The sequence below is a fragment of the Xiphophorus maculatus genome, chromosome 18 (assembly GCF_002775205.1).
Source record: "Xiphophorus maculatus strain JP 163 A chromosome 18, X_maculatus-5.0-male, whole genome shotgun sequence".
Taxonomy (NCBI): domain Eukaryota; kingdom Metazoa; phylum Chordata; class Actinopteri; order Cyprinodontiformes; family Poeciliidae; genus Xiphophorus; species Xiphophorus maculatus.
Window position 1 is genome coordinate 31,983,822 of NC_036460.1, and position 24,246 is coordinate 32,008,067.

The following is a 24,246-nucleotide window of genomic DNA, read 5'->3' on the forward strand; positions in this document are numbered from 1 at the left end:
CATTAAACCAGTGTAAAAAGGTCTTCAAACAATATTAGCGTTTATCACAATAATTTTTGAGACAATTAATCGCTCAGCAAAATTTGTTATTGTGACAGGCCTAATGTGAACTTTGGGGTATGTTGTCAGCCATATTGGGTCTAACCTGTAATGTGCTCTACTCTACTCTACTCTTTGTGGCAGTATAATGACCTCTCATGTGGACACCAGGCCCAATGTAGAGCAAAAATTTACATTGTGAACTAGACAACCCAAAATATGATGTCCACAAATGTGGCTGCCAGGTGGTTAAGATTAGACAGCTTTACCTACAAGTAGAAAAGGCTCTTCTTTTGCATCCTCTTTATGTCCTGGATGTTTCCAGTCAATAGGACACAACTTGAAATGCTTTCAGTGAACACAATAAACTATTTCAGCTTATTTGTGAAACCAACCGTAGAACGTAACAAGACTTTCAGTGAAAGGAAAACATAAGGACAGAACAACAACAAAAAATAAATAAATAAATATCTGTCAGGGGAGAAAGAATAAGAACTTTTCTGTGGCCATTTAGTACACCAGTCATCTCTCCACAAATTGATTCCTATCAAATATTAATGAACTGGGACTTAAACCAGAGAGCGGAAGATCAGAATTGAGAGGCTTCTTTGCAATGTCCTCTACTGTTTGTGTTGTCTGAATGCTGGCAAAACAAGAATTTAAGAGTAAAATAAAATTCTTCATATCTTGCCCCTGGGTGAGAAGTAGAGTACAACCTAAGGATTGTTTAATGCAGAGAAACATTAACTTAACATGCATAGTTTTCAGTCTGGGGATGTACAGTAGCTTTGGCTGTACAGTAACATAAATTGATCTCAGTCATTTCTTAACATTCCAGTATCAATCTGATAAATTAAACTGGCCTGATAGTAGTTCTGATACTTATTTCCATCTTGTTGCTGTTGGTTTCTGGAGGAGGGCGGGGAGGATGTTGGTGATTGTGATGCAGCAAAGGACTGTATGGAGTTCAGCTGAACTAGAGAAGGGTAGTGCAATATGAGTAAATATTGGCTATTGGCTGTAACTGCAATGTTTATATTGGATATCAATATCTGCTCAAATTTTAATTTCCCAGGTATTTTGTGTGGGAACGAGAGAACCTTCATAAAGAGAGGCCCAGCTGGGATTCAACTGTCTTACTCACATCTAGCCCTATCACAATAACACAACAGAAACAACATATAAAATAAATTATGAAGACTCTAGAAAACTTGTTCTTCAAAAAAAAGAGACCAATGCACAAGACTGAAGACTTTTGTCATTTATTTTTTGGTAGAAAGAGAGAGAAAATAGGAAAAAAGATAAATTATGCAAATTATTGAACTTGTTTTAATGTATCATGTGATTAACTGAATTATTGTGACAGGCCTACTCAAAATATGTTTTTATTTTGCTTTTATATTTCAGATCAGTAGATGTCCTAACTAAATTTAATGATTGCAAATAAGTTATTAAAAAGCATATAGTGTTTTAATAATAGAAGGACCAAGATGCAGCTTCTGTATGCATGTATGTATGCTGTGATATAGGTGTTACAAAAAGGAAATGGTTTTAAAACATTATTTAGAAAATACATTTCCAACCTTCTTTGTGTCTGTTATGCAACACATGGAAATGAACTATGGATCTTTATACCATTATCTTTGGATTTGATACAGGATGTTTCTGTTGTTTGTGACCCTGTTGTGTCGCTGTTAAACGCTCAATAACATTTTTATTCCATCTGAAATGTCTGATATTTTATGGTCTACTACATCAAGCAAACAGTATCTATGGCACTTTTTGAGTACTGTATATCTAAAACTTAAACATAGCCTAACCTGAAGTTTTGTCCAGGTTGGGCTAGATTTGTTTGCCTGATTGTGGCTTGGGCTTCTTTGGCCCATTTAATAAGTCTCCAGTACACAGAGAAAGCCAAAAGAGAATGCACAACCAAGTTCTGTTATACTACTTATTATAATTTAAATGGAGGAGCAGTATAAGCTTACTGTGTTGAGGAAGGAAAGAAATTAAAGTGCAGATGTCCACTAGACTGCAACAAGCACAGTACGCTGGACCATAAATGCGCATGCTGCTCCACCGCTACGCTCCAATTAACAACACATCCCAGATGACAAATACTACATGTAACGCTACTTAAGGCTAGGCGCCTGACTACGGCCAAATATAACAAATGGCGCTCAACTAGATTCGGCTATGGAGCCCGTGGGTGTGAATAAAATACCATTAGACAAAAGTATGTTTAAGTTATTGTATTCAACTTGTTTTTTTTCTTTCATATATATATGGAGATATGCAATAATAATAATATTTATAATAACAGTGATTTTCTATAATATAACCAAAAACACAACAAAGGAAGAGAAAAAAAAAAACAACAAGCACTCAGCAACAAAACAATAAACCCTGATGTCACCCAAGAGTTTCTATTTTGGTCCATTCATGAATCCAAGGTGATCAATAGTCCATCAATCAATATCTGATTGTTTTCTTTTTTTCCAAGATCCAGAGCAAATAGGTCCAGAATGAAAAAAATAGCTTGGTTCATTTAAATCCTACCGCGAAGCTGCGGTGATCCGGTAGCTCGCCATCCTGACGTGACACCGGGGGTGGGAAAAAACCTGACCTAAACAAGGTCATGAATAAAAATAAAACAAATTAGCTGTCATGTTTAAACATTGTTAAACTGTTATCCAAAATAAAAAAACATTCAACAATTACAAAAAAATAAACAAATAACTATATTCCATAAAGTGTTTTCTCATGATTTTTTTCAAATGAATTTCCAATTAAAGATCGCGATCAAATTCAAAGTTACATTCAGATTCAAATCAAGGGTATAGACCTTATTAAAGTTACCGGTAAAAGGTACAAATCAAATTAAAGTTACCGGTACAGATCAAATTAAAGTGCACTTTCACATTATATCTAAGTTTAATTGACGCAGTCAATTAAACTTAATTGACTTCCATATCGTTTCAATAAACAATTGTTTTTTTTTCCTTTTTTTTTCCCCGTTGCGCAACTCCCCAATAAAAACAAATGACCAAGCCCAGAGTTCTATAGGCCGTTAGCAAAAATCAATCAAAAAAATAACTAAAACTGTCCTAAAAGGACAAATCTACAAAAATCAAAAGGCCTATTTAATATTTTAACAATATATAATCTATTCGGCCACAAAATTAACAAAAAGAAAATGACCTTTTAAATCAATAAATAAACTTTTCAGTCATTAATGCACAGATTAAGTGGGCGTGTCGCCACCGCATTTCTATTTCCAAAGAAAACAAAGTACGTAAATTAAACGACTCACCGTCGAGCGGTCGACAGGAAACACCCAATTTAATCCTTCGGTCCTTTTTGTAAGCCTCGATCCAGCCGTATTCTTCTATAAGTTTAGAAGACGCCGAGACGAGCAGCTGGCCACAGGGACAGCAGCAACAGCGATTGAGATCCGAGTCACCTGTGACCCGTAACTTAAAGGGTGCTGTCAGATTGACCCGCCAAAATAAAATACGGGTTCCTTATTTTGTGCAGGTTACACCCTCCCCTCCTGATCCCATGTACGTCCTCGTACATGTGCCAGGCTGGCAGCAAATAGGTGGCTGACTAGAGTACGGAGCAAAACACTGTTTTTCTTCATCTTCTTGGAGGGCGAAGGAGAAAGCAGAGCTCAAACCGTGGAGCAAAGCCTGAATGCTTTTCAGTAATGGTTCGCCAGGTTTAGTGTACTGCAGTCGATCAGGTGGATTTCTTGTGCGGCTGGAACGTCTCAGAGGTTGGTCCTCAGTGTCCAGAGATACTGAATCCACTGGTGAGTGAGGTTGTTCAGCATGGCTGGAAATGTCAGGTACATCAGGTTCTTGTATGTCAAGTCCTGCATTGTCAGACTCTGGAGTATCAGGATCTGGAGAGAGTCTTCCTTCAACTCTGGAGACTTCAGCAGGATTGATTTGTTCAGAGTCAATTTCAGGTTCCTCACTGTCTATTGCTAGTTGTTCCTCTTTAACAGTTGTGGGTTCCCCTTCCACAGGTTTGGGTTCATCATCCTCAGCATCATTGTCCTCTTCAGTTACAGGTGCTGGAGATTGCGTGAAGGGAACAAACTGTTCAGTGCTTAGAACAGACTGATCGATAGGAGGCAGGTCAATATCAATTGTAAATTTGACAGGTTCAACAGATGATGGAATGTACAGAGGTGGATCAATTAGTTCATCCTCTGATGGATCCTCTTCATCATCAGCAGATACTGGAGAAGACACAGGAGATTTCTTTTTATCTCTGGTAGGTATCTCTTTTTCAGGAACAGGTAAGTACCCACATGGCAATAAAAGGTCTCGATGCAGGGTTCTTAGTGGTTTGTTCTGGCCTTCCGGTCTGACTGTGTACACAGGAAGATTGCCGGCTTTCTTCACAACAATATACACAGACGACTCCCACTTATCTGCGAGTTTGTGTTTCCCCCTTAGTCGCACGTTCCTTACTAGAACTCTGTCTCCAACATTTAGTTCTGATGCAGTAACTTTCTGGTCAAATCGGGTTTTGTTACGCTGCATCACTTTAGCTGAGTTCTTACTGGCCAGTTTGTAACTTTCCTCCAGGTGGGACTTTAACTTTTGCACATACTGTGTGTGGGAACAAAATCCATCCTCATTTAATGGCAGTCCAAAAGCTAAATCCACCGGTAGGCGGGGTTGGCGTCCGAACATCAGCTCATATGGTGAGTATCCTGTAACATCGTTTTTTGTGCAGTTGTAAGCATGCACTAGTGGTTTTACGAAATCCGTCCAATGAGATTTTTCTTTTTCAGTTAGTGTTCCTAACATGTCCAGCAGTGTTCGATTAAAACGTTCAACAGGATTTCCTCTTGGATGGTATGGAGTGGTTCTTATTTTGTGAATGTTGGCCATTTCACAGAGTTCTCGGATGGTTCGTGATTCAAAATCTGGGCCCTGATCACTGTGCAGCTTTTCTGGAATGCCGTAATGCATAAGGAAATTATCCCACAAACACTTAGCAACGGTCTTAGCTTTTTGGTTTGGAGTAGGCACAGCAATGGCATACTTTGTAAAGTGGTCTGTAATAACAAGGATGTCTTTGATTCTACGATCCGGTTCTACAGAGAGGAAATCCATACACACCAACTCCAAAGGATGAGTGGTTTTGATGTTGACCAAAGGTGCAGCTCGTTCAGGCAATGATTTGCGTCTCACACATCTTTCACAGGTTCTAACTTTATTGACAACATCAATGAACATCCTGGGCCAGTAGAAACGGGAACGGACCAAGTCTAGAGTTCTGTCAATTCCCATATGACCCATTTGGTTATGCAGTTGGTGCAGCACAACAGCTCGATACTCCTCAGGTAATACTAGTTGGCATCTGGATTCACTTCCCACTTGTCTCCTCCTAATGAGAAGGTTGTTTTGGAGCTCCATTTTATTTACTTCTCGGAGTAGAAAAGGCAGTTCAGGAAGTTCTTCCTTCACCGATGGTGATGGTGACTCTCCTCGTTCCAGCTGAGCTATGACATGGCGGATAACAGGGTCGTCACGCTGCTTGGCTGCAATGTCATCTGCTGAGAATCGAGGAAGTAAAGGGGAGCTGAACTGTTCATCGTCAGTAAAACTGTCAGGTAGACTGTTGACATGGGTTGACATAGACAACACCAGAGCATGGTCAAGATGTACATCTGAGCTGTACACCAGGTGACGAGCACAAACTGCTTCGATGGTGTGCTGATCAATGGAGACATAATCTGGTTCGTTGAGGTGTTGCTGGGCAAATTTTAGGACTCGTTCATGTTCCTTCCTGGAGGTAGGATCATCAAACAGCTCACCATGAGGTCGTCGAGACAATCCATCAGCATCCATGTTCTGCTTTCCAGCTCTGTAGATGATCTTGAATGTGAAAGTAGACAAAGCTGAAAGCCATCTGTAACTGGTAGCATCGAGTTTTGCTGAGGATAACAGATAAGTTAGTGGATTGCTGTCTGTGACAACTGTGAACTGAGCACCGTAGAGGTAATCATTAAATTTCTCCGTCACCGCCCATTTCAGAGCGAGAAACTCCAATTTATGAGCAGGGTACTTGGACTCACTCCGTGAGAGACCTCTGCTGGCATATGCCACAACCCTGTTCTTTCCGTCCTGCTCCTGATACAACACCGCGCCAAGACCGGTGGAGCTGGCGTCGGTGTGGAGTGTGTAGGGCTTTTGTGGATCAGCAAATGCCAGTACAGGAGCAGAAGTTAGTTTCTCGATGATGGTTTCAAAAGCCTGCTGGCACACTGGTGTCCACCGTCCTCCAAATGGTGCTTTGGGGTTCAAGTAATTCTCAGGTTTTACAGTTGGTCTCAATTTCTTCTGGGATGGCGGATAACCAGCAGTCAGGTCATGCAGTGGCTTAACTATGGCTGAATATCCTTGGACGAAACGGCGGTAATATCCAGAGAAACCGAGAAAAGACCTCAGCTCTTTCAGGTTTTTGGGCACTGGCCAGGAGGTGAGTGTTTTGATCTTATCAGGATCTGTCTCAACACCATTCTGGGACACTACATGTCCCAGATATTTCACAGATGTTTGGAAAAACACACATTTCTCGACTGACAACTTCAACCCAAAGTCCTTAAGTTTGTTGAGAACTTTCATCAGGCGTTCTTCATGTTCCTCCAAAGTAGGTGCAAAGATGATCAAATCATCGATGAAAACCAAAACTTCTTTTAGATTTAACTCTCCCATGCATCTTTCCATCAACCTTTGGAATGTGCTTGGGGCATTGGTGACCCCTTGTGGCATGCGGTTGAATTCCCAAAACCCCAATGGACATACAAAGGCAGTTTTAGATTTATCCTTTTCCTCCATCTCAATCTGATAATAGCCCGACTTAAGGTCTAACACAGTGAACCACTTTGATCCAGAAAGGGCAGAAAATGCATCTTCAAGCTTGGGTAGAGCATAGGCGTCCTTTATTGTTTGAAGATTTAGCTTCCTGTAGTCGATACAGAGACGTACACTGCCATTCTTCTTGCGAACAACCACAATTGGAGAAGCAAATGGCGAATCAGACTCACGTATGACTCCAGAATCAGAAAGCTCTTGCAAATGTTTTCTTACAGCGTCGACATCCTGAGGGTGGATTGGTCTTGGCCTTTGTTTGAAAGGAGTGGGATCAGACAGCTTGATTTGATGTTTAACTTTATCTGTCCGGCCGAAGTCCAGCTCGTGCTTTGCAAACACCTCAGGAATACCGTTGAGTTTTTGGATGATTCGCTGCTTCCATTCTGGAGATAAAGGTGAGTCTCCAAAGTTGTATTGTGGTTGAGATGATTGTAGCGACTCTGTAGACTGGGTTGAATTTTGGACTGTTTGCTCTTGTGAGATCACACTCCGGAAAGTGCTGATTTCTGCTATGACTGCTCGTGCTGGAATGTGAATCTCATGGTCAGACTCATTGCTTACAACAACTGGCAGATGACAAGGCCGGTGTTGAGGCAAGTCAATAAGGCAGGTTTTTACCATAAGCCCACCAGGGAGGGCATAGGAACTTGGATGTTCAAGGAGGACTTGTTTTTCATCTTGCCATAGTCTTGCAGCTAAGCATCCTTCTACAACTGTGGTTTGACCAGCAGTGATGACTTGAGGCCGATTAGACTGCAGGGTGACAGTTGCACTATAGTCATTCAAACTCTGGGCATAGCGGTGTTGGAGGATCTTATACACTGCTATATACCCAGAGATCATAGGTTGAAATGACTGGTCAGGATGAGTATCAAAATGTTTGCTGTAAGCAACATCTAAGGTGTTGGTGCCAATGAGAATCAAATGTTGAGATGGTTTAATATCAGGTACTATAAGAGCAAGTGTATCTACTTCAACAGGTAAACCAAACAATTCAGGCGGGAAGGTTATGTTGACCTCTACATATCCCAGGTAAGGCACTGTTTGTCCATTTGCCCCTTCTATTTCCAACAGGTTGTTTATTGGTTTGATTTTATGATCCATGAGGTAAGTATTGTAGAAAGAGTAGGGGATAGTAGTAACCTGTGAGCCGGAATCAAGGAGGCAGTTGAACTGATCTCCTTTTATTTGAACCTGACCTGTGCTCTTTGTACCAACAAGACCTCGTGGCAATATTTTCATTTTGCGTTCTTTGGGACTGTTCATATACACAGCTTCTGTGTGTCCCACAACAGAAACTGTTTCTAGTTTAATGATTTTGAATTCTTGGCATCCCATGCTTGCTGCTTTTGGCGTAACAGTTTCTTTTTCTGCTCAACGAGACTGGGGTTTGCTTTATTTGTGCAGGAGGAGGAAAGATGGCCATCTTCTCCACACTTAAAACAATACCAAGGCTTGGGCTTTGTTTTTAACTGAGGTGAAGGAGAGTAGGATTGGTTCTGCCTTGACATGGACTTGGATTCAGCTGGACTCTTCCTGGACAGAAGTTGAGACATTTGCTGCTGTAATTTCTGAAGTTGTTTTTTCATTTCTTTCAGCTCTTCATTGGATGTAGTATGTTCACAAGGACAGGCACTTTGGGACTGAATGTGAACTTTCTGTTTTGGTGTGCCAATGTGTTTTTTCATCAGTAATTCTTTAGCATGCTGTCTGTCTTCCTCTGTCCTCAGTAGCAACAACAATTCAGAAAAAGATGGTGGGTTATCTTTCTTTTGTTCCAGCTGTAACTTGGTTATGACAGTGTTGTCCCAACACCCACGACAAAACTGTTTCAGTAGATGTTTATTAATGTCGGCAGGTGAAATCCCTCCTTGCTTCACAACAGTGTTGAGAGTGAGCAGAAGCCTTTGCAGGTAAGTGGACGGTCGCTCGCCTGGATTCTGGAGAATGTTTAAATATTGGGCATACAACTCTTCACCATCCTGTACTGTTCCAAAAGCAGAATCCAGTATGTTTAGTAAAACTGTTGGTAATGTGTTTGGACTCAAACCCTTGACCAAATCAGCTGCAGGTGATGACAGGCTTTCTGTGATTCGTCTGGTGACATGCAACGCTGGAAAGTTGGGGTCAGCAAGCAGAGACTCAATCTGGGAACGCCAAAACTCAAAATCAGCTTCATTACTTGGCTTAGGAAGCCTTCCAGAAAAAGTACGGAGACGAAGCGAGGTTGAACCAGTCAAATCAGTATTTCTGACCACATGTTCAACAACAACCCGTTGTATTTGAGGTGGAGTAAGGTCATTGGTGGACAGTGACAGCCTTGGAGCTGGTCCAGTTTGCCTGCGACGGGGTCGTGCTCCCTGGTCCGCGGAGGAATGAGCAGGAGGAAGTGAGGATAACGATCCTGATTTCAGCCCTGTTTGTGCTGGCTGTAAAGCAGTGAATTTATCCACTTCCTCTTTTACCTTTACTCTATCCTTCTCCTCATCAATGTCATCGTCATAGTCATCTTCATCATCATCATCATCATCGTCATTATCACCTTCATCTGCTCCTGCTGCATGCAAATGTTGGCCAATCTGGCTCATTACTGTCTTCAGGACATCTTCAAAACGATGGCCGCTTTGATCAGCGATTTTCTTAAGTTCAGCGATGTAGTTGGGCTGATTGCTGCTGCTGCTGTCCACTGTGGCTGCGTACTCGAGCGCCAAAGCAGTGACACGGAACACAAGATCAGTATTTGTTTTAGAGGCGTAAGTATAAGGTAGAAGCGGTTGTAACGCGGAAAAAAGCAGTTAGATCCGCAAACTCAACGATCAGGTTTTCAAAAAAAGTGCTTGAGGAATCAATTACATACAAAGTGCGATTAAGTTTGCCATAGCTACTTAAGCAATCGAGTATTTCTTCGTCGGCGTTGGTATTAGTAGCACCAGTAATCATCACTGACTGTGATACGTTTATACCAGATTGCACAACAAAATCCATCTTTTATTGTTTTATTTGTTTTGAATATTTTACTCAAATTTTTTTTTCCAAAACTGAAATAACTGTTCAAAATGTAAATAAATAACCCAGAAAATATTCACACCCACAAGCTCCTGGCTAGCTCGCCACGTGTAACGCTACTTAAGGCTAGGCGCCTGACTACGGCCAAATATAACAAATGGCGCTCAACTAGATTCGGCTATGGAGCCCGTGGGTGTGAATAAAATACCATTAGACAAAAGTATGTTTAAGTTATTGTATTCAACTTGTTTTTTTTCTTTCATATATATATGGAGATATGCAATAATAATAATATTTATAATAACAGTGATTTTCTATAATATAACCAAAAACACAACAAAGGAAGAGAAAAAAAAAAACAACAAGCACTCAGCAACAAAACAATAAACCCTGATGTCACCCAAGAGTTTCTATTTTGGTCCATTCATGAATCCAAGGTGATCAATAGTCCATCAATCAATATCTGATTGTTTTCTTTTTTTCCAAGATCCAGAGCAAATAGGTCCAGAATGAAAAAAATAGCTTGGTTCATTTAAATCCTACCGCGAAGCTGCGGTGATCCGGTAGCTCGCCATCCTGACGTGACACCGGGGGTGGGAAAAAACCTGACCTAAACAAGGTCATGAATAAAAATAAAACAAATTAGCTGTCATGTTTAAACATTGTTAAACTGTTATCCAAAATAAAAAAACATTCAACAATTACAAAAAAATAAACAAATAACTATATTCCATAAAGTGTTTTCTCATGATTTTTTTCAAATGAATTTCCAATTAAAGATCGCGATCAAATTCAAAGTTACATTCAGATTCAAATCAAGGGTATAGACCTTATTAAAGTTACCGGTAAAAGGTACAAATCAAATTAAAGTTACCGGTACAGATCAAATTAAAGTGCACTTTCACATTATATCTAAGTTTAATTGACGCAGTCAATTAAACTTAATTGACTTCCATATCGTTTCAATAAACAATTGTTTTTTTTTTCCTTTTTTTTTCCCCGTTGCGCAACTCCCCAATAAAAACAAATGACCAAGCCCAGAGTTCTATAGGCCGTTAGCAAAAATCAATCAAAAAAATAACTAAAACTGTCCTAAAAGGACAAATCTACAAAAATCAAAAGGCCTATTTAATATTTTAACAATATATAATCTATTCGGCCACAAAATTAACAAAAAGAAAATGACCTTTTAAATCAATAAATAAACTTTTCAGTCATTAATGCACAGATTAAGTGGGCGTGTCGCCACCGCATTTCTATTTCCAAAGAAAACAAAGTACGTAAATTAAACGACTCACCGTCGAGCGGTCGACAGGAAACACCCAATTTAATCCTTCGGTCCTTTTTGTAAGCCTCGATCCAGCCGTATTCTTCTATAAGTTTAGAAGACGCCGAGACGAGCAGCTGGCCACAGGGACAGCAGCAACAGCGATTGAGATCCGAGTCACCTGTGACCCGTAACTTAAAGGGTGCTGTCAGATTGACCCGCCAAAATAAAATACGGGTTCCTTATTTTGTGCAGGTTACATACATGTAAAGTACAGTATATGTTACATTGCTTATGCTAATGGTGGTCTAAAAATTAAAGTAGTAAAAACTTATTTAAAATATGTCAGACCCCCTTCACCCTGATCTTGACAATTTAGCTAAGTACAGAGAGCAGTTTGCTTGTTTCATATCCAGACTGTGATTACGCACACTTGACCACTTCAGGGTTTTCCCCAGTGTATTATAAGCCTGGCGACGCGCAATGCTTTACTAAACTCTAGCAACCACCAACCTGAATGGAAATGGAAGAGCTACTAGAGCCACATTAACAGCATTAAATTAAACCTCCCGTTTGTTGGACATCTCTGCTCACAGTGGAGCGGATTTAACTCATCATGCAAGGCCGGTCGAAGGCCGCATGAGGCATTGAGCAGGATTTGACTTAGGGGCCCCTCTTGCTGCTAAAAACATCAGCACCTCTAACAGCTTCTGTGTTAGATTTAGTGAAATCTGGGAGAGGGAGAGTAATTTAATTGGCCAACCTAAAAAGCAATCACTTATAATTGCAGTTTACTGATTTGAATTTGTGAACAGAGGTCAAACTCTGATTAATCAGCATCAGATTGTTGCTATGGTAACAAAACAATCTAACTATGAATATTGTTCTTTGAAGTTTTACAAAGTTAACTTACCAGCTCCTTAAAATCTTATATTTAAATGTTAAATAATTTAAAATATTTTAATTTATGTATGCTGAAACCATTAAATCAAATTTAGCAGCATTGATCATCTCAAGGCCTCATAAAATAAACAAATGTTACCTTTATGTAGTTGTGATCTGTGTTAAAATATTAGCATTTATGGGACCCCTGAAGCCCTGGGGAGCCTTATGGAGTCACTGACTTAATTTGGATTAAACAGAAGTGCAAATAATTGATATTCATTTTAATTGTATTTTTTTATTTGTTTTTAAGACTCTGTAGTTGTTGGTTTAAATAGCGTTTCACTGGTGATGTTTTCCTGTTACATATAATTACCCTGTAATATTTTTATATTTCCTGTCTACTTAACATCTTTTAATATAAAAACACGGTGGACCGCCTCGGCGCACCGACCACCAGTCAGTGCCCATGGCACATGGAAGAAAATGCCTCTTTACACAGTGCAATCACCAGCGCTCCTGCTCTTTATGTTTTGGGTCTCTATCCAGATGAAGATCTCTCTCAGTGGGAAGCCTGGCCCCACAGTGGGACCTTGCCTCAGCATTAACAGCAATTACCTAGCCTTGATTTAATGGACAACCTGTCTAGCTGAGAATCCTGCTCCATTACTACCCCCAGAAGAGGCAGCATTTCAATCTTTAACTCCGCCATCTTTGGGATCTTGATGTCTTTGTGTGATTCCCTTATCAGCCATGATTACTGCAGAACACAATGCTGTGTAAGTGGAGGCCGCAATGAATAATTCACACACTGAAGGCGATTAAAAGCATCAACATGAGGAAAACTGGCATTGTTTTCTTTCTTTTTTTTGTCCTTTCCAAAGCCAAGAAGAGAGAGTGTTGTGGGTTACCTTACAGATGGCTAAAATATTCACTATTTGAATTCTGTGCTTAGTTACAGTGTTGACTATCTCTTCCTCAGAGGTTGCGCTAGACTGTTTTTGTTGTCTGTCATTTTGACCGATTGGCTCAAAAACAATCCCATCATAATTATTTGTACAGGTCAAATTTTGAAAGGATAATAATCAAATGCATTTAAAGGGGCGGTTAGAATAGAGTTGGGTGGAGTACAGTTGGGTCAAGCTACCCAGCTTGACTCTACTCTGTCTCTACTTGACAGAGTAGAGTCAAGTAGAGAAGAGTAAAGTAATGTCGAACCGGGTAGGATAAAATAGAGCCTTGTTGAGTTTTCACTACACGCTGTTGTTTATTTTTAAGCAGTTAAGTCGCAGTGACAAAACCTGAAACTGCTGCTAGGCAGGTTATGCAATATTGATCAGCCACCGATCATAATCGGACGATTTCCGTAAAAAAGTGTATGATCGGTGATTGCCGATCACTGTCTCCTGCTGCCGCTCACAAAAACCGATCACCTGCATCTCATTTTTTACACCCATCAACAGCATACTGCGCAGGCGCAGCAGCAAATCTAAGGACTGTCATGTGAAACTTTAATGCTCTGAGAGTGAATGGGGAAATTTGCATCTTGCGACGGAAAAATACCTGGGGGGTGAAGCACGTCAAAATGCATCAATAAGAGTCTAATATTACACTTTAAAAAACAAGCACTAGAAGGAGTATGGTGAGTTATAGAGGCTCACTGCAAATAAAAAAGGCATCCTGACCGGTCAGACACTATGTAAAGCAGTGCATAATTGCCAAGCAAATAACCTGGAAAATTATTGAAGTCATCGGGCTAGTGGTGGAAGACGCTGGGTTCTGCTCTCATTGTTCAATCAGCGCTATGCGCTACTGAGGAGTAATATTTTACATACATACTGGCATTTGCACTCCACCTGCCAGTGCTTTCTCTCATCAAACGCCTGCTTAAAGCTGCAGCACACAACTTAAAAAAAAGTTTTGACATATGTATTAAAATGTTTGCTGTTCTAACATGAGACAGATAATCTGTGATCGAGCTCCTCTGCCTCCTCCCTGTATTCTGCAGAATTACACCGCTCAGTCAGAAACAACAAATCAGAACAAGCAGAAAACACCTAGCCATGCTCTCAGGCAGTTTTGATTTAGTAACATAGAATTGTTTTTTTTTTTTTTTTTTTTTTTTTTGTAACCCCTCCAGGGGGTCTTTTTGTGGGCTCTAGTGTCCCTTTTCATGAAGTAGGCTGACAGGAAAGGGGGAGGGAGAGGGGGGAAGACATGCGGTAAATGTCGCCGGGTCCGGGAGTCGAACCCGCGACAGCCGCGTCGAGGCCTCCAAATGTGGGTCGCGCTAACCCCTACGCCACCACGGCATGCCCAGAATTGTTTATTTTAATGCAACCTGCATTTGACTTTGAATGTTCTATTGTAATATTTGATATAGGCAATGTTGCGAGATTTATCTGATTTTATCTGATTATTTTTATAATTCAGGCTGTTGAGAAGCCTTAGAGTTAAATATTGTATTAACAAGTGTCCCCTGAAAACTTGGTCTAGGCAGTCCACCATGTGGTTTTATTAGAAGATGCTAAGTGGACAGGAAATGTAAAAATATTACAGAGTAATTATGTTACGGGAAAACATCGCCAGTGAAACACTATCTAAACCCACAACTAGTCTTAATAACAACAAATCAAAAAATATAATTAAATGAATATCAATTATTTGTACTTCTGTTTAATCCAAATTAAGTCAGTGACTGCATAAGGCTCCCCTGGCCTTGAGGGGCCAAGTAAATGTGAATATTTTAACACAGACCACAGATACATAAATATAACATTTATTTATTGAGATGATCAATGCTGCTAAATTTGATTTAATGGTTTCAGCATACATAAATTAAAATATTTTAAATTGTTTAACATTTAAATGTAAGATTTTAAGGAGCTGGCAAGTTTACTTTATAAAACTTCAAAGAACGGTCTTCATAGTTAGATTGTTTTATTACCATAGCTACAATCTGAAGCTCCGAGTTTAATCTTTGAGTTTGAGCTCTGTTTGTTTACAAATACAAATTAGTAAACTGCAATTATAACTGATTCCTTTTTAGGTTGGCCAATTAAGCACTGGTTTGTTAGCCACTAATGCACCGGCCAACCGGGAACACATACATAAACTTACACGCACCTCTGAAAGCGCGACTAGTTATTCCTGCAGTTCGCATAGAGCTGCGCAGTTAGACTCTTACCATGGTGCAGAGTTCTCCAAAGAACTATAATTACTCACAGGAGGTTGATATAAATATTCATACAGGTCAGCCTGTGTCTAGTTTCAGTGAACTGGACACAAGGATCTGCGCTGAGATAAACTTTAGACATCCAGCTTCTGCAGAGCGCGAGAGAACACGCAGAGGCGCTAGCTGTGTGATTGGTCCGCTCTGCCGGCTTTAAATGCATAAAGTATAAACTTATCTTTTAGGAATAAATCTGCTCCGCCAGTGAAATGCTCAGAGCAACAGAGATGCTTGCAATCCGACTTAGAAAAAAGCGTTTTCTTTTTTTTATTATTTTATTTATTATTACTATTAATAATTTTAATTATTTTCTCATTATGCTTGTCCTTTAATTAGCTATGCTGCAGGATATGTTTACTTAACCTCTTGCCTGTCAGACTCAGACATCTCTGTCTCTAAGATTTGTGGGACAGATGAAAAACATGAAGTATAGGCGTTCCTATAGTTGGGAGAACTATCAACAATAGAGTAAATAGAGTGATGCAGGCACTCTAATAGTGCCTCCATCACAATGCATGATGTTTGTGTTGCAGACTGTATTTAGCCTGTTGCATATCTCTTTGTGTTCCAGAATGCCATTATCTGGCAAAAATGTTCTCATCGTGAAGCCATTGTTGATCACTGTGCAACTTCTTCTTTTGAGCATTTGTGTTTCCTCACAGTTACCATCTCTAGTTATCAAAGTGGAGACATTCCTTTTGCTTCAAAATACAAAATGCTGAATTTATGCAGTGACAAAGATTTTTTCTACATTTTCAACGCAATTTGAATGATTTGCATGATTCCATTTTAGACAACAGTTCTCTGAATGGTACAGACGTTTTGCTGCTCTGCATGGAAGGCTGCCTGCCACTAACAGCATGGATAAGCTCTGCTCAGGAGCCTCTTGGGCCTTGATGGACTTACCTAAAGTGATTCTCTCTCCCATTTATTGCAGAGTGGATGTTTGGACCGTAGCCTACCTCTCAGAATGCATCTACACCATTCTCCTGAGATGACAAAACCAACTCCCTCTATTAATCATGCAGGAGACTATAACCCATACAGTGTAAAGATTCAATTGCAAAGTAAATGAATTAGAGGAAAGTGAATTGCTGTATTGAAGTATAGAGCCAACCAAGAAACACAGGAGCAGAGGGGAGGAAAGCAACTTGATACAACTAGTTTCAGCCTGTGAGGGATCAATTTACAGAACTACAGGAACACTGTGAATGTGCAATTGAACTTTAATGCAGACCAAAAGAGCGAACATTGATCCACCTAAAAACCTCGGTCTCAGTTCGGTTGAAGGTGCGGTTTGGATGCAGTTCGAATGCAAGCAGACCGGAGACCACTCCAAAAGTAGGAAGCTAACTGTAGCGCAGGGCATTCTGGTCAATATATTACTCCCTGCTCTGTGGGTGAGCGAAGATGCTGTCAGTTGCCATGGCAACATTTAACCCAGTGTGAGGAGGAAAAGTAGAATATACTGTAAGTGTTTTAAAGTTTTTACACCGATTTCTCAGTTAATTTCTCCTTTGCTGAGGCTCACTGTAGCCACTGTAATATTTAAACCTTCATTAACCCTATAACGCCAAACGTATCATATATGATACATGAGTTTTTGAGACCTCCAAATTAGCAGTGTGACATTTTTTTCCCTAAAAAACCCGATGTATACAATTAGACACATGTAGTGCACTGATAATCCAACAGGGGGTAGTAACTTTCTCGCCAGAGGCCTTTCCACTGATACTACAAGACTGCCATGGCAAAGGACTGGGACACATGCGTTTTCAGCAGGAAAACTTTGCCAATTTTAGAAGGTTAAGGTAAGAAAAAAAATTGTTTTGGGGTGAACTATCAATAGGAACACTTACTGAGTTGATGCAATGTAAAATTACTTAGTATTTTATCATAATTTATTTGTAAAACCGTGTTGAAAAGTGATGTATCAAATTTGATACAGTGGGTCAGTTAACTCGAAAAATCAGTCAATTGTCTTTTATTGTACTTCGTGTATTTTACATCATGTCAAGCAATGTACAGTCTTTTTTCATATAAACTAATGACATGTTTGCATGTTCATAATTTTGGTACATTTATAGCTTAAAAATAGATATGCAACTTGCACCTTTTGCTTATTTTCAATGAAAACTGACCAATTCAAAGATAAAATAAACACTCTTTTTTGTGCCTGTGTTTTTTTAGATGGCAAAGACATACACTGTTGAAGATATTCTGAATATGATTATGGGTGGGAATTCAAGTGACATTGAGCAGCTAGGGGAGGATGAGGATGAGGAATGGACTCCTGCAAGGATTGAGGAACACCCAGATAGTGGCGATGATGACCACCTGAAGAATGTCACGCTGTTGACGAAATCATGGTGCCTTTCAAAGGAAAATCACATCTACGGTGCTACATGCCAGGAAAACCTCACAAGTGGGGGTTCAAGATGTGGGGACGTGGTGGGCAAAGTGGCTATCTATATGACTTTGATGTGTGCCAAAGGGCAGGAAATCTTGACCAAGAGAAATCTGATGTTGGTGCTACAGGAGATGTTGTCCTGAAAATGACCTCAACCCTTCCAGCAGGAAAGAATCACAAAGTTTTTGCTGACAATTTCTTTATGTCAGTTCCATTGGTAGAGCACTTGAAACAAAGAGGAATCTACTACATAGGCACAGTCTGAATGAACAGGGTGAAGAATTGCCAACTGATGGATGAGAAAGAACTGAAGAAAAACGGAAGAGGGTCACTGGATTTCAGAGTAAACCAGGAAAACAACATCATTGTGAGATGGTATGACAACAAAGCTGTGAACCTGCTCTCTTCTTTTGTTGGTGTTGAACCACTGGGCAGTGTGAAGCGTTGGGATTGAAAAGCCAAAACCCACATAATGGTTCCCAGACCGGCCATTGTTGACACTTACAACAGGTTCATGGGAGGCATTGACCTTCTTGATATGCTTTCTGCACTGTACAAGTTCAGCTTCAGATCTCGAAGATGGTACATCTACATTTGGTGGCACACCATCACAGTGGCAGTAATCAATGCATGGATCCGCTACAGAAGAAACCTGGAGAAACTGCATCCCAGGCAGAAACACCTGCCCCTGCGAAGGTTTCAGGCCTCTGTTGCCACTGCCCTCACAAGTGCACGAAAGGTCAAAAAGTGTGGCAGTCCTTTGTCCTCTCCGGAAGCAACGCCAACCCCTCCTAGGAGGAGGAAAACCACTGAGTTGCCCCCTGATGTGAGAAAGGATGGCCTCAATAATTTCCCAACATGGGGAACCCGACAGACATGCAAGCACTGTGTGGGCCACTTTGCCCATGTGTTCTGTAAGAAATGCAGAGTGCATCTTTGAAGAAGGGCAGAAACTGTTTCCAAGCCTATCATAATGCAAAATAAAAAGGTTGTGAGCCACAATATGTCTAGAAAATAATTGAAATGTTATGTTCTCGAGACTGCCACCCTGCCAGTTCCACTGGTGGATTTGTTATTGCTGCATTGTTGTAGCACTTTTTATGTTTGGAATTAACAATTTATCTAACTTATTTGTGTTTTATTATGTTTTTGTTTGTTCAAGAAAAAATAATCTTTGAGCATTGTGACCCGATGTATCAAATATGATACAAAATGAAACTCATATATGGAAAATGATATTTGAAAAAAAATTTTTTTGTTTGTTCAGAGGGACCAATAAAGGCTCCAGTTTCAAAGAATTGGAATTTTCTGTCAGTTATTTCATGGTGTGGGCTTTACAGGGTTAAACGACAAAAACTGGACGATTTTCCTCGTTTCTAGAACATGATGGTATTCATAGGTATTTATCATCAAATAGGATGAAATATTTAATGAAGCCATGGTTTGTTAAATTATAGCAAGCAAATTTTAACTGCGGCAATTAGGCCTGTCACAATAACAAATTTTGCTGAACGATTAATTGTCTCAAAAGTTATTGCGATAAACGATAATATTGTTTGAAGACCTTTTTACACTGATTTAATGGAAATGATGTAATAATGCATGCGATTTCTTGCCAAAGTTAGATACACTTTATTTTCAAAAGAACACTTAACACTGGAACTGATAAACAAAATAAACAAATCAACCAAAAACAAAAATGAAATGGATTCTCAGTCTCCATTAACAAAAAATGTACTTGGAAAAAAAGCTAAACAACATAAAGCCAAAGTGGAAATAAATACTGCATTCTACCTAAAGACTGCAGATTATGAAGTGTGTACACTATGTTGCCCTTCAGTAATAATTAGATTTAAATAGAGAAAATGGGCACATCGACTACCTGATGCAATAGTTCACACTACATGATTTTTTGCTCCTATTTTTCCCCTTACAACAATCTTAAAACGTTGGTCTTTCTAAGATTGTGTGGTGTGTTATGGTAGATCATCGTTGCCGCTCCGATCTAAATCAGGGCTTTTCCCCGACTGGGAGCTTTAAAGCAGCCTGTTGAATGTGACAGGTAGCCAATCAGAAAGCGTGGATTCTCCTCCATGTTTTCTGAGTGGAAATTACAGAGAGGAATCCCAAACAGCTGACATGGCGCAACCCGAAGTCCAGCGGACATTGGAGATGATACGTGGAAACAACATTAATGTTTATTCAACATGCAAAGAATATAGAAATGACAAGAGGAGGAGTTGGAGCGAAATTGCTACTGCAGTTGATAAACCTGGTAACTTTTCAGCTGTACTTCGTTAACGTGACGTAAATAGGTTATAATGATTTTCATTCAGTCAGGAATGACACTAGCCACATGCATTGCAGGTAGGTTGTAGTAAAGCATTGATTAATGCCTGGTTTTAAAATTAGTTAACTGGACTTGTAGCCATTATTTTGTGCCCATTGTTGGACACCACATGGCAGGATCGAACCCGATCGAACCGTTATATCGAGGATTTCTGTCGGCTAATGTGTGTGGTCTGTCAGGCTTCGAAAATGGGGCGACAATCGGCCAACAGCTCTAAGATTGTGTAGTGTGCGGTGGGCATTATACTAAGGAAATGAGGAAGGGAGGGTCAGTGGAGAGCACCGGAGTTGAGCCTTTTTTCATTCAGTGACATTAACAGAAAGAGAAAAAGGCCGGAAGAGACGATAAAGCCGATAATTAAAATGATGTGGATAGTTTTCAATTATCGTACGATTAATTGATTTATCGTTTATCGCAACAGGCCTAGCTGCAATTATGTAAAATTAAATTACTAACCAGTTGTAACATCCAATTTTTAAATTTGTTCTGAGGGGATTTTATTGAGTGATGATAATGCCTGAGTTTTTATCTATTTTTTTTTTTTTTGTCGAGACCAATAAGCATCCTTAAATTGACTAGCACATGCCTGGAGTACAGCAGCCTTTCTCCTCCCCGAGCTGCTGCCTGGTGGCCAGTTCAAAGCGAACGAAAAGAGCACTGCACATGTATTTACACAGGTGAGCAGATAGACTGAACACAGCGGGCTGCTGTGCTGTAGTTGATACTTGGTGTCAGAGTAAGTTTACGGACAAACCAGAAAATAAATTTACCACCATCCCGGTCAAAATAAATGGGTGGCGGAGTGTATTGTGGTGGTACAGCTGTCATTTGTGTTTTTATGTTTGATGAAGGAGCCAAATCCCATCACTAACATGGACACAAACACTATAAATGGCTGGTCAAAGTGAGAGTTCATCTAATAAATTGACTGAAGCACTTCCTCGCTGTCCGACCGTGAGATTTGCCGTGCTTCCCCTGAGCATCGCGCTTAGTCGGCGGACCGTGGGATAAGAAACAGAATCCTTTGGACCCTGTGAGCTTTACCCTGTGTGCATCCCAGCAGGGGTTGCACCGATCCCACGTGCGCATTTAACCCTTGATTCCCTGCTGTCTGACTGTGATATGTATTATTGATAGTGACTGTCACTGCTACTGACTGATATCTGCCGCGGTCCTCCGGAGCGGTTTAACCAGCACAGACGTAGTTAAGCCTGAACCAGGTCCAGATAATTAAATTTTTTCCACCTATCTTTTTAACTAGCTCTTCCCTTACATGGCTGGGCACGCTACTTCCCGCTTGCTCAACGTCGAAACCGATCGGTTACGTCATCAACAAGCATTATCATGTTTAGCCAGTAGACTAAAGATTTCCATTGTAAGCCAAATTTCTATCGTTTTTACCATATACCATATATATTGCACATTCCTGCAATAGTGTCTTCACAGGTCTGTCTAAAAAATCAGACAGCTGCAGTTGATCCAGAACTTTGCTGCTCTCGTCCTCACTTAAACCAGATAGATGGAACACATCACCCTAGTTCTAAAGTCCTTCCTTGGGCTCCCTGGAGCTCAGAGAAGAAACTTTAAAATATTGTTAGTTTATAAACCACTGAACGGCTTAGCACCACAATACCTCTAAAATCTTCTGGTTCTGGTCTGCTTTGAATTTCCAGTACCAGAACCAAACATGGAGAAGTGGCATTCAGCTTCTATGCACCACAAATCTGGAACAAACTTCCAGAAAACACTGAGTGCCTTTAAATCTAGACTAAAAGCCCACCTGGTTTAGAGTTGCTTTTGAAACATTATTAATAAAACTTTAATCAACATTCTGATGTGTAATGACGACACTTGACAAAATGTAATGTTGTAATTGTTGACTATGTATTGTTCTATGACTTTATATTTTTGTGTTTTTATGATGTAAAGCACTTCAGAACTACCTTGTTGTTTAAATGTGTTAAATAAACTTGAACTTAAACTTCCCTACAAGAATTATCTTGTAACTGTAGATTGTAGATTTGGGCCTCAGCAGGTATTTGTTTTAGAAGCTGGAGATAAGAGTAAAGCCATGTTTTTTTCACTACATTGAAGATTTACAAAGCTTTTCCTCTGCTGGATCTGTCTTTTGCCTTTTTGAGTTTTAACATTTTGATGTTCAGTGGTACTAAATCTGTTTGTGTCCAGTCTAGGATTTCCTTTGTTGCTGCTTCAAAGTAAAAAAAAAAAAATCAAATAAAACAAACGTGTTACTTTTACTACACAGTACATATTTACTGCCAGATAACCTCAGAATAAAGTCAGCGATTCTCAACTAAAATCAGCATTTTTATTTTTTGTTTTAGGGTGGAGAGGTCCACAGACCAAGTCATTAAGCCAGTAAACGTGGAAGCCTTGTCTAAATGGGTGGGAAAGATCCCACCTGATGTGGTGAGGGACATGGCGGTCATCGCTCCCATGCTTTCCAGACTGGGCTATGACCCGCACGCCAACCCCCCCAACTACGGGCAGCCGGACCCCAGAGTATTGGACAACACCAGGAGGGTGAGTGCTAAGCTGTTGCTTTGAGAATACTTTACTATGAATTGGGATTTTGTAAGAAGACAGATTAAATAGTTCTCTAAAATTAAATCTTACATAATATTTTTAAGGTACCATTTAGGAAAGCAGCAGTCAGAATTTTGTAGACAAGTTGTATTCTCAGGTTATTAAAACTTTTACTTGTCTATCCAATTATTGTCCTGTTGAATTTATTCATAAGAAAAGCTTTTAAATTTCATTTCCTAGCCTTTCTGCCATGAGTGACCATTGTATTAGGAGAGGCTAAACCCAGCTAACCAATCTGCTAACCAGTTTTACTTAGATTTTTAACAATTATTTTCCTTTCTTAAAAAGAAATAACAAATGACAGAAAATTATTTTCAAAAGTCATTTTTATTTTAATCATGTATTCTGGAAGTTGCCCTGAATTTAAAGTCAAGGTATAAAACAAGATGGTAGGCACTGGAAGGCTGATATCTCTCTGAAATACAACAACCCAAAGAATGCATTGGTAAAAATAAAAAATCCAAAATAAACTGTCTAAATACTGTAGGTTAATGAGGGTTCTATTTTTATGTTCCTGTTCAAATTTTGACCCTTATGTTTTGTCCAATTAGTTTGCCTAAAACCATCTCACTATTGACCCTTTATTCAAACAGTTGAATTCTCATCTTGGCTGTAGCAATATGGCTTGGTACAACTTTGTCACAAATCCACGTTTTGAGAAAAAAGCACAGCGCTCCTTCCCCTCCTATTCCCTTCCTGGTGGTCAGGAGTTGGACTTGCTAGCGTTGCCATGGTGACTGGTGAGCATTGATTGATAGTGTTATTCAGCTTTAGAAATATGTGATTTATTTGCAATGTGGACACAGAGTGGAATGAGTCTGCTCTGCTCTGACTATTGGGGAAGGTATGGTGTTGAACTGATGACTGTGTTAGACTGACTGTAGTGCTGAGGAAGCAGGAGAAGCTAATGGCCACTCTTGCTGCTCTCTTGAGGACAGGCAGGCTGCCTGTAACCAAGCTGCAGAACGCTGCCACCATAAAAGTCTACATCAGCACAGAGTAAGAATCGTTAGATTTATCAGTAGTTTTGAAAAAAGTCACTAGCGTCTGAAAAATCAATAAATACAGCAAAAAAGCACTGTGCTTTTTTCATCCTGATCACAGACCTATTCACCCCCTCCACTCATCCCCAAACTTGGTTGCTCCGTCCACTACGCTGCAATTTTTCAACATTTAACAGTGGCGGGTTTAGGTTTCAGAGCAGGGTTAGTTGCAATTTAAGACAGTGTTCAGAAGTACCTCAGCTGGGCTGGTGAACCACACATCTGCTCTGAAGCTGTTTGGGTTTGGTGGAAAGATGTTGGATCCTGGTTTGAGCAGTCGGTCTTTTAGCTGTAAAGCAGGGTAAAATGGAATGGAACGAAAGCTGCTGTTTGGTGGTTTATGACTCATGCTGCGTATTACTCGACTCCATTAGGCATTTCTTTTTCTTGAAACAGTAACGTTGGCTTTAAAAAAAAACTGTCAGCCTCCTGTCTATTTCTAGAGAATCTTCCTCTGAAAGTTGTCAATCTTCAGAAAGTGAATGAATGAATCACTCTCTTTTACGCTGTT

At 39.9% G+C, this 24,246-nt stretch overlaps 1 protein-coding gene and 1 long non-coding RNA gene across 4 annotated transcripts in view; one reads left to right on the plus strand and one right to left on the minus strand.

Moving 5' to 3' along the window:
* Positions 1–24,246, plus strand: part of LOC102228781 (protein-tyrosine sulfotransferase 1) — a 68,691-nt gene that overhangs the window by 21,883 nt on the left and 22,562 nt on the right. For 2 of the 3 annotated variants that reach the window (XM_023351192.1, XM_023351193.1), the window contains exon 3: positions 22,431–22,629. In XM_023351192.1, coding sequence (XP_023206960.1) covers positions 22,431–22,629 — 199 coding nt within the window. Of the gene's footprint in view, positions 1–16,262; positions 16,796–22,430; positions 22,630–24,246 lie in introns of those variants that run through there. The other variant, XR_002754322.1, reaches the window with a different exon arrangement.
* On the minus strand, positions 10,420–11,461 carry LOC111611964. The gene is made up of 2 exons (XR_002754323.1): positions 11,243–11,461; positions 10,420–10,554 (listed from the first exon to the last, which is right to left on the minus strand). It is a non-coding gene; the product is annotated as an uncharacterized LOC111611964 (long non-coding RNA).